At 42.0% G+C, this 11,620-nt stretch overlaps 1 protein-coding gene across 1 annotated transcript; it reads right to left on the minus strand.

The window, feature by feature from the left end:
- Positions 1–5,183: 5,183 nt before the first annotated feature.
- LOC306972304 (phosphatidylinositol 3-kinase regulatory subunit gamma-like) lies at positions 5,184–11,101 on the minus strand. Its single transcript, XM_079568878.1, has 10 exons — positions 10,763–11,101; positions 8,970–9,075; positions 8,740–8,838; positions 8,473–8,650; positions 8,271–8,387; positions 8,035–8,177; positions 7,760–7,936; positions 7,583–7,657; positions 7,325–7,495; positions 5,184–6,795 (listed from the first exon to the last, which is right to left on the minus strand). The coding sequence occupies exons 1-10, from the start codon at positions 10,815–10,817 to the stop codon at positions 6,513–6,515; spliced, it is 1,404 nt and encodes a 467-aa protein (XP_079425004.1). The 5' UTR covers positions 10,818–11,101; the 3' UTR covers positions 5,184–6,512.
- Between the last annotated feature and the right edge of the window lie 519 nt (positions 11,102–11,620).

Below are 11,620 nucleotides of genomic sequence, written 5' to 3' on the forward strand. Positions count from 1 at the left end.
CTCAAAAGTGGCTCTGACTTAGGTTTCTGTCCTCACTCGACATTACACGTGAACTACATAACCCTATTTTATCTGGCCTTGGCTGGAGTCCACTGCATACTCTATGAACAGTGGAGAAGGAAAGAGTGGCTTGTTTGAACTCTGAATCTGACAAATTGGATATATTAATCATTCTGGGAACTGAAATGGTTCAACAGGTCAACAGATCGGTGGTCAGTACATTCAAACATTCAACTGGGTGCATTTAAGAGTGGTTTAAAACAGTCCTCACACCTTTATTTAGGCTTAGAACCATGTGCTCTGTCTCGCAATAAAAAAGTACAAGACGGCCAACCAAAACTGTTTCGAATAATGTCACTTGAAGCCTTTTATCCATAAACATATAAGGATTCCCTATGATTTTCAAATGCACAACATCCGATACAAAACTTTTTTCTTCAATGGCAAAGTTGTAAAAGGAGTCAGCTCAGACCAGTGCTGCCCATTAGAAAATTGCATTCTAATTCTAATTCTAATGTAGTGTGGGTTTCCATGCCCTCAGATAGGACTTCCTATGTATAGTTTGACACAGTGATGAATTAGGGCTAGTTTCACAACAGATTTGTATGATTTATCCACTGTGGATTATAAAATCAGGGACATGTCAAGGTGAGCTTTGCAACTTTTTGTCTTTGCGAAGGGCGCTTAGCTATTTTCAAAGACATCATTTTGTATATCACTAAAAAAATCTAATTTCAACTTGACAAAACATAGATTATTGTACATTATGCCAAGGCTAACAAACAGAATAGGCCTTTTCATACTTTGTCCTCTCGGGTCACAACAGCATATGCCACATTATGGTTTGAAAGAATCCATGGCACAAATTACTTTTAGACCAACTTGAACCATTTTAGGGTCAATTCTGTGTGTTTGTGTTTGTTTGACTGCGGGCTGGCTATCTCGCCCTAAATGTAAACACACCACGCTGCACAAACTGCCAAGGCACTAAAACTGTTTGTATGGTAACATTGTGGGTAATGATCTTTAGCGGGCTTCAGGACAACCAATGAATGCTTGAGCTTGTATGGTGCTTGGCAGAATCCCTCGTCCCCGTCCTATAAGCCAGCTATAATGTGCTAGTAAAAAGTGTAAGGGGAAAAAAGTCTTCTCTTATCGATTCTGCCCCTGACATGGCAACTGCGCGCGGATTGGCTGCTGCTGCGCGTGCACTTCGCTTCGGATTGGCTGCTCGTGCCGTGTGAAAATGAGGGAATCAGACGGAGACAGGAGAGGGCCAGGAGGCGATTGGCTGCGGCTAAACTGAAAGCAAAAACCCTGTTCCTGAGCCTGTGGATGGTGTGTGTGTGTTTTAGGCGTGACTCTGAAGGCAATTCTTCTTCTTGCTCCCCCCACTCTGAACACATCCCCCAAGACGTAATTATATTGTGGACTATAAAACCCAAAAGCACCCAAGAATAATAAGATATCTCTGGGTCCTGGCAGGGAAAATAAAGGGGAGATAGTAAAGGCAAAAGAAAAGGCCTTTTCTTTTGCAGGAATAACACTGGTAGATTTCTATTTTAGTTGCTCTTTTGCTACTTTGGCCAGTTTGATTAATGATACGTAGATTATTTTTGATATGCACTAATACAATTAAGTATGGCACCCTTATTCTCTTTGATTCCTTCTTCTTTCTTGCTGAACTGCCTTGAGGACCCAAACAAAAAATGTCAACATAACAACTTTTCCCATCATGAAACGTAAAATGTCTTTGTAGAAGTGAATGGATCAAATCAACCATTCAAATGTAACAAAACCACTCTCAGATTTGAATATGTTTCCCTCTTATCTGGGGACACACATCAAGTTTGTGTAATACTTAAAGCTGCACTACCTGAATTACAATGGAAGTCGGAGTTAGTTTAGCATAACCTCTCAGCTATTGCCTAAATCAGGGGTGTCCAAACTTTTCTCATGGGGGGCCGCATATTGAAGCGTACACGGGGTGAAGGGCCGTAGATCAGTAGTTAGTGCCGCAAAACCTTTGACTAGCAGAGGTTTAAATTGTGCCCCATACCTCTATTTAAGCTTAAAACCTTCATGCCAGCTCAGTCTCACAGTAAAATGTTAGTTGTTCGGTTAGAATTGTATAGAATTATTACATTTCAGATAAAAAAGGTCTGGTGATGTGTACCGGTACAGCAAGAGGCCGAGGGCCACCATAAATGGGTCTGAGGGCCGCATTTGGCCACCGGGCCGCACTTTGGACACCCCTGGCCTAAATACATTTCTACCTCACACCCTTGCACACGTCCCGATTGTTCACTTCAGTTCATTAGAGGCACATCTCAGCTGTAGTTTATAGCGCGGACCGCCAAGCTAACACTGTGCTAATGTGGCCTCTGAATTCTGTGTTCACACTGGAGGAAAATGTGCAATATTTAGACACACAGCAACAAACATGCTTTTAATGTCTCAAATGTTGCCCTTACAATGTAGATCTATGGTGCGAAAAGACGTTTACTCTATACGTCAAGAAAATATATTGATTACCACAGCTTTAAGAAAAAGACCTTGCATACCCTACCTTTAATCTACATTAAACCAACACCAGGCTTTCCGTACAAATAAGCAAGAACCTCATAACTAAATACGCTGTGGCTGGTAAAACTTTTTGTGGCAAAATAAAGTTTGAAAGGCAAGGCCCGGAAGCCAGTGAGAAAAAAGTCCATGTCAAGCCCTGATCACACCCCTTAAGATGTAATTATATCCAGGACGGTATTAAGATAATAGAACATCTCTAGCGTTTGTCCCTTCCTGCTGGATTTGTATTGTAGCCCGGTATAAGCAAGTTTTGGAGTAGGGCTGTTAAGGAGAAGTGGGCACTTGCCAGCCTGTACTGTATTTTCATGCTGCCCTTTAGATTAAAACACTTCTGTGAATACTTTCTATTTCGGTCTCCCTGCACATTTTCTCAACCCACTCTCGCTGTCTCTTTCTGACACACTTGCAGCAGCAGCCTGAGGGTGACTCAGCGCCGGTACAGACTGTCCTCTCTGGTCCATCTCCAAAGAGAGTGCGTGCAAATGCCCACACTGCCTGCCTGCCTGCCTGCCTATTCTCCTGCTGCAGCTCTCTTCTTTGCTGACACAGGTAAGAGGGAGTAATCTCTTCTACGCCCCTGCTGCCTGCATTTCCTTAATCCCGAGTTAACACACACACACACACTTTATATGGCTAAAATAGGCCACCTGTTGTATTTGGTCATGGGGTTGGAGTACTGTCATTATGTCGGGCGATCCATGGGTATCGAGGGATGAAAAATTGGGATGGTTGCCATAGGTTCTAACAATTGAAAACAAATGATTATCTTTCTAATGGTCAAAAGTCCTCAAAATGGCGTCCGCTGCGAAAAGGCCTACAATATTACAGTGTTGAATCCTGAAACACTAACTAATATGTGTGTGGTTCCAGTCAGAAACCAAAGCCGCTCCTTCTGGCTGGTACAAAATGTTTACAGTTGGTCTACATTCCTTTGACCGTGGAGCAGGCCAGAAATCTAAAGTGCGTTTCCTAGGTTGAACATTTTCACTGACTTTACAGCAAGGCCAAACTAAACATGCCTTGCTTTCACATGTCCTGCCATTGTGTTTAGCACTTCCCTTTCGCTCCCATCTGTCCACAGTGTCCTCCAGTACCCTCACCGCTGACCCAAGGATAAGCCCGTCAGGCTACAATGGCTACAGCAGCTCACAGATGGTACGTTTAAGATAAGGGGGCATCACTTAAAAACTACCAACATGTTAATTATTTCTTGGGGAGAGAAAAATACTGTAAAAGCTATGTATCGTGACATGTGCACAAATAAGAAGAGAAATGCTTTAGAAATGGAGTTCTTATTCAAGCGAGGTCGGTATTCGCCCTCTAGCAGATGATTAATTTTAACGGGGATTCCGATCATTGTTCTGATCCAGAGGAAATGCTTCATACTTTGTGTAATTTAAGCACAAACCGGACATGCCGATGATCACTTCAGTAACTTTCTCATTAGAGAATTAAAGGCCCTATATCATTTTTTTTTCTCTAGCAGTGGTATAAAAAAATTGTTCCTTCAGTATCTTCTGAAGCAGACATTTGTGAGAAAAGGCTTTTGTGCACTGTGCATATAATTGTAAAGCGTTTATCAATCACAATTTCGCAGGCTAGTTGTGTTTCTCCATGAAAGATGTAATAAGTGCTCATCTCTGTGAAGAATTGCGATATTAGAAATGCATTAGGAAAGTTAGGAATCAGTCTGAAATGAATGTACTCCCTCCTCCATTGTTTATAAACAAGAGCAATCGGGCATAGGGCCTTGAAGAACTCCCTGAAAAGTCAGATCAACACCAATGCGTTGACCAGAGATGAGTAGTACAGTTACATTTGAAGAAATTGTACTTTCAGTAGTTTTTTCATGCAGTACTTGTTACTTTTTCCACTGTGAGTAAATATTTAAAGGCACAGTGCGCAACATTTTGGTCTATACTGTTGCCATCAGTACAACACATGCTTCTAATGACCAGCTCCACACAGAAAATACTATTACTGCATGCATTTGGATGACCTAACCTATTTAAATCTTAAATTCTGCTGACTTTCGTCGACGTCTCCTTGGCGACGAGCTGGAGACGTACCCACTCCCGGTAAAGTTACAGTCATGTCTTAGGAGAGCTGAGCCGCTCACAGCAAAAACATGTGTTTGTTTGAAGGTATTTTTCAATGATGAAAATATCTGTCATAAAATAAATGCTTGTATTTCAGTTTTATTTATAAGGTGAAATTCTACGTGATGTGGCTTTAAGCTGCAAATGCTTCATTTTGATCTATACAATGGATGTAGTTGGTCTCGTACTCCTCGCCCTGTAGAATTATTTCGTTGTCATACTAGTACTCAGTACACACAGTAAATAACATTGTCTCCAAGTACTTTTTTGTAATTGTTTGGATACACTACTTTTGACTTTAATTTGAGTAAAATTATTTTCCAAGTAACTCTTACTTATTAATATTTTGGCTACTACCTCTGGCGTTGGCATCTATTTCTGGTGACGTATCCTTTTTTTCACTACCTTCTTCAAAGTTCTCTATTGCTCCTGCGCAGCACTGTTCATTTTCAATTACCGAGTATTAAACCCCTTAGCAATGACACAAGTAACACAGTATAGGATTACTTGACAAAACCTTTATCAGTTTATTGTCTTTCAGCAAGAAAATCAGGCTCTCACATTGCTTAGCTTTTCCAGATGAGTATATTCCAACTCACTGTATTTTCATAAGAGGCAGAATCACTCTCCTTCCAATAGACCGTTCTCCAAAATACATTTTATATAGGTGTTTGTTTTTTTTACAGAGTATTGTCATCAAACTTGAAAAAAAAAAATGTGCCAAGTTCAACGCAGATTCCTTTTCCTCTTTAGCTATGTCGTAGGCCGCATGTCATGAAAAAACATTCATAGCTCGAGCAATGCCACACAGTTCAAGTAATGGAGGCAGGATACTTCCAGGCCTCGGTCAGTTCACACAGACACCGAGAGTGCATTTCTGTGGCAAATGTCAACCTCTCACAACAGCGTCGCCTTCACCACCGCCGCCGTCGTCACACATTGCAACATTTAAAGAAATACTGTTGGATTGCACTTTCTTCAAGCTTTCATCTTGTGGCATGTTTATAGAAAAAATAGATATAGAGTATGAAAAGCTTATACTTCTTTGAGTAACAGAATATAACATACAGTACTTCGATTATGTTTTTGATCAGCACATCAGCAGGTGTACGTCAAACTGCCCCGTCCTCCGCTCCCGATACAATTTTCAAAATACACTTGGGATGCGTGTTCTTGCTCATTATTAAGTGCTTTGGTCAATGGGATTAAGTATTCTCCAGGTTACAATCATATCATTCAAGAGGATTACAATGCTACATTTTACCATTCACTGTGTAGTATATATAAATCTGAATGAAAGTGTCAAATTGTCAAAATGCACCGATATATTTTTTACTCATCTGCGCGTAGCATTTACGCTCAAATTAATTTGGTCAATCACATCAATATGACAGCACCGTTTTCATCTCACAAATGCTAACGCAGAATTCATTAGAACTAGGCAAATCGATAACATCTAGGAACAACAACTTTAGTGTAAGTCGAAGTCAAAAGTGCAGCACCTGATGCGAGGGAGCAATGTTTTCGCATAGACAACATCCCAATGAACGGCCAAAACAAATCGTAAAAAAAAAACACAAAAAAAATGTAGAAGCATAAACAGTCTCTCTGGAAATAAAAAAAAATATATAAAAATCTATGTATCAGCTGACATTCAAGTTCCGGTCCCACTTCATTTGTGAATTGCACATTCACAAAAACCGATGGAATCACTGTAGTGCAAAACGTTTTTTTTTTTTCTTTCTTTTTTACACAAAGCACCTGGATGCAGTCGATCTCGCAAGTTAACAGTAAACAAAATGTCCGTTAGTCTCTGTTCCACTGGGGTTACATCTCTGGGGCGGCAGGCAGGAGTCCCGACGGATGCTTGGGAGTCTGTAAGAGTTTATGCTCCGCCGCGTGTGACGAGGACATCTGACTACTGTCCGCAGATTTGGTGTGGACTGGATGGGACAGCCGCACGTCCAGGGCGTCGTTGTGTTGTGCTAGGGAGTGCAGGCGGTAGTGCAGCACCAGGTCTTTGAGCGAACAGTGGGCGTCGTAAGGTTCGGCAAAACCGTATCCGTGAGGCGTGCTGTAGATCATACAATGCTTGACTTCTTCATTTACACTGCAACAAAAAGGAATAAAATCATTACAATTATTGCAATAATAAAAGACTGAGGAGGGCAAATAAAAAACAAAATGATGGAAAAGTCCCGGAGCGCTTTACTTTTAGCCAAACTATATAGATAATTCATATGAAAAAAGAGGAAAAAAATGGTAGACTGCGCAACTCTATTGATGGGTTGCAGGTTCTAGAACATGATGATGTCATCGGACACAACGGGGGCAGGAGCCAGTTTTTCCTATTAACAACAAGTCGTAGCTAAGAAAAAATATATGAATTAAAAAAAATATCATTAATATCAGTCACTGGGTCCATGATTTCTCTGTACAAGACCAAAAATTTCCTCAAAAACAAAATAATTTTCCCTCTATATAGTAATTGTATAGGCTTTTAGAACGCTGTGATGTCACCTGCAACCCAGCAATTGACTAACAAATACACATTATTCAAAAAAATGTATCCCACAAAGTAAAAGATCAACATGCAATGAACATGCAGTAATAATATAAGATAATTTGTATCTACTTACACGACAGAGCAGGCATAGCATCCCTGTTTGCTGCTTTCACGGATCAGGAAAGTTCCAGCTGCTTTCCCCTGCAGCATCTCTTCTGCCTCTGTGCGACTGAGCTCTCCCACAAACCAGCTCTCCTCGTCCTGATGAGGCAGGTTTTTCTCATCGCCCTTCAAAACGTACGTGCTACAATCACAGAAAAAGCCGTTCGGTTACAACACGGTAAGACCTGTTGTTTCCAGAAGCAAGAATCTCACGTTGATGACAACTTACTCGTCGGCGCTGTCGCTCTGCACACCCAGCCACTCATTTATGCATTTTTGCCGAACCCCTTTGTGATTCAGCCAGCTTAAAGGAAACAGCGACAGTGTAAATTTTGCTTGTTTTGTCAAATAATTGCAACAACTTTTTTTTAAAGAATCATGGACGACTGCCAAGTTCCTCCCTTACTTTAGATACTGGTCTCTGATGTTTCTTAGATGGATAAGGTCAGGCCGCAAGCTGTTTATCTTCCTGTCCGTCTCCCGGTAGTCCTCCACCTGGGTCCTTAAGTCTTCTTCCAGATGGATCTTGCTGTCATAGATCTCCCCAAGGCGGCACTTCAGCTTCTCATAATTTATCAGGAAACTGCGGAGTGAACAGCAACAAAGAAGTTAAATGAACGCCGTCGGTATGAAAATCCAGAATTAAAGACTTATTACTTTGCATGTGGTTTTCGTATTTACCTTTCCAGATCATTGTCGAGCTCGTCTGATTGATTGTTCCTCTCAAACTCTTCCCCGTAACGCTCCTGCTCTCGACATTGCTCCTCGAAGATCAACATCGTCTCGTTGAAAGCTTCTATTGCTGTTCTCTTCATCTGAATCTCCTGCCGAAAACAATCAAACACGTATGAGACATGAGAAAGGATTTTTTTTTCCACATTCTCGACGCATTAAAGTGGATTTTTTTTATTTTTTACCTGAGACGTCTTCGTAAACGCTTCGTAAAGCCGATCGAACTCTTTCGATTTCTCGTGATACTGACATTGCACTTCTTTAAGCTTTCTCCCGGCAACATCAACCGTGTCTTCATTCACCTGCCATCCAGAATCAAACATTTTAACACCAGCTCACAAAAATGCTTTTTCTTTTAGATCTTCAAAAAACTGGGCTCTTATTAACCTGGAAGCGGGACAGGGGATGGGTGAGCATAAGGTCCAGCGTCGCATTGTACTCCACTAGCGGATGATTCTGATAGTACCAGATAAGTTCCACCACAGAGTTGAAAGTGAGAGGGTCCGAAAAGCCGTATTTGCCGTCGCGATGGTAAATCTTGATCAGCTTGTTGTGCCCATCTTTCCTGTGATACAAAGACACATTTGTAACGCTTTGCACTGGTTAGGCAAATGCGCAATGGTCGAAGAGTCTGTTTTCCAAGTCGGCGGCTACCTTAACGTCAAGGTGAAATCCCCTTGCAGTTTAGTGGAGGCGTCACGCACCATGAAGGACCCATCGGGTTTGTCTCGGAGCTTTTCATTCACCTCATCCCTGTTGGAAAAATGGCAAAGTTTAAAAAAAAATACAATCATTATATCATAATCGAGCAACAAAGAAAAAGAAAAAACAAAAATGCTCTGCTAAAGTTTAAGAATACTCATGTGCATTTTGAACATTTTTACCTTGTGATGTCTCCCCAGTACCATTCGGCATCTTGCAGGGAAAGCGCCGGCCGAATATTGTTGTTGATACTGGAAGAAACTGGCTTTGCGGATCGAGGTGGCAGAGCTGACAAAAAGAAACACAGTAAAAAAAAACGTGAGTATGACTGTGAAAATCCCCATGCAACCACAAGAACTTGCTCAAATGTCTTTCACTTCTTGACATCACACTGAGGCCAATTGTCTAGAATGCTGTGCAGACATGATACAGTGCCACCCCCTCCCACACCCCCGCTCTGCTCCTTGAAGCCTGTCAAGATTAGACAAGCCCGGGCATGTTTCCAACAGGTACCACGTGCTGACATCCTTTTTGATTCATTACTGTGGCAGAAAAAGTTCAAACTTGTGTGTTTATTCAACTAAATATTGATGTAGGACGGGGTGTAATTGCGTTCAGCTGTTGCAAGGGGGTAAAAAGGAAATGATCTTAAAAGCATATACCGTTTTATTATGTTTCGGGCCAACTCCTGTTATTTTTATAATTATCTCACGTTCTCGCGCGCTGCCAGAGTTTTCCATAAACAAAAAAAAAAACCTGCCTGGGACTAAGCGTTTTCCTAAAAATGAAAAAAAAAAAAAACGGGCAAACCGCATCAAGGGGAGGTGACTGCGATATATTTCAGTCCAGGACAAAAGTGCCTTTCATGGCGCACAAGAGCAGCCTCAGAGACGCAGCGAATGTGTGGTTTTTTCCTCCGCCATCCGCTCTCCCTCTTTTTCTGACCTTAAAATAAACAAAAGGCAGGTGCAGCAGCGCGGTGGCAGGCTAAACGAAAACCTGCGGCCCCTGGACTCAGCAAAATTAAATCTGCACACCTTCCCCCCCACCCCTTCTCCTTCCTTTAGTGTAGTGCCAAAAAAACTACTGGCGCTGAACCAATGTGCGCATGAAACAGACATGATTGTAGAAGAAGCTTGTCACGCAACAGATTTGGGATATTGTGTGTGGAAAAACGTCCAGGTGTCCTTTATTTTGTTCAAGTTGTGTGCACACTTTTTCTTCATTTCAAACAGATTACAGCCTGGTTACGCGCAGATGCGACGCTGCAAAGAAAGCAGAGGAAGGTGGTAATACGCGTCACTTAACAATGTTCGGGACAGTGTAGCGGGCCACGATCGAATGACAAATGATGAATAAAAAATAACGCGCTCGCGAGGATCCCAAGTCATGAGACGAGCTGTCTAGTCTCTTCGCCTCTAGCCTACTTTTTCAGAGCGAGCGCACAAATTAACCACGGCTGGCTTGCAGAGGGAGAGAACAAAGCGGCCGTTTCATGCGCCGTTCATTATCGCCGTCTCGATTGTGTTCTTCCTCTCCTGCATGATTACCGCAACCACGGACTATTTCATCCCAGTAATGTGTTGTAAAGCAATCAGGGTGCGCGGGTTTTTTTTTTTTTTTTGTGGGGGCCAAGTTTGCGCCGATGAGCCGGGACAAAGGAAAAAAAAAAAAAAAAAAAAGACTGACTCTCGAGCGCCGCTCCACTGAAAGGTATTACGTAATTGCCAAGTGAATTGCGCTATGCATGCCTGGGCAATGCCGCTGGGGGAGCACAGCGCCCAGGACGGCTCCATTATAACGCTTTACTGACACCTGCACAGCGTTTAGAGCACCTCGTGTGTGTGTCAACCCGATGGGGAACATTAGCAAAGGCATGTCAGAATGATCAAGCGAGAACTGCGTGGATAAAAAAAAACGTTGTCTTGTTGTGAACGGCTCAGACAAAGGCAGCCTTAGTTTAACCCTAACTTACCTGGTGGTGCTTGATCCATTTCGATGTAAAATAAGCCTTCGGAAGGATAAACCATTCCTGTTTGCAGAATTGAGTCCAGTTTGCTGTCGCTGCGTTTGTGCGTAAAAAAAAAAAAGCACAATTCTTTCTTTTGATTTTAGGCGACTTCAGCGGAGACGCGAGAGTCCTACATCGGTGTGGGGGGAAATGCCAGATGCGCGTTCCTTCGACTCCATAAACAGGCCCAAGTCCAAATAGGCTATTTGTCAAAACTTTGTCTTTACAGGGGGGGGGGAAAGATTGTCGTTGTTGTCTCACGGTGCGCTGAAGCTCTTCTACTTACTTCATCTCGGAAGTGGAGCTACTTTAAAGGGCTGCTCGTCACATCATCTTGGGTGAGTCCAAATCATTTTCCGGAGAGGGTGGGTCATTTTTTGGACAAGCGAACTGCAAGTACATGTACACGTTTAGTTTTATGCGTGTTGCACAGCGCGTGAGTCCTGTTTTAGCCAAATGTTTACCGCGTCGGTTGATGTAGTCGGATTAATGTTTGCGTAAATGAATGCGCATAAGAGATGTCCCCTAAGCTGTTATGGTACAACCCAGATCGTTTCATTCACACTCCTCCAGTTCCACTGAAACAGCTGAAAATACCTTTCAGTACATGAATGGAAGAGCATTTTTCAATCCTTTAACCATTTGGTTGAGATTTCGAAAGTATCCCCATTTGTGGTTTTGTACCTTAAAATGGAAACCAAAATACATTTTACAACAGTGCAAAATCTTGAAATAACTCAACTTTATTCAGCCGTTAAGCTTCCTTGTCTTTGTTGTTAATTACCAAATTTGACATAGGATTTTTATATTTTTTTTAAAGAA

This window comes from Gobius niger (genome assembly GCF_951799975.1).
Source record: "Gobius niger genome assembly, chromosome: 13".
NCBI lineage: Eukaryota > Metazoa > Chordata > Actinopteri > Gobiiformes > Gobiidae > Gobius > Gobius niger.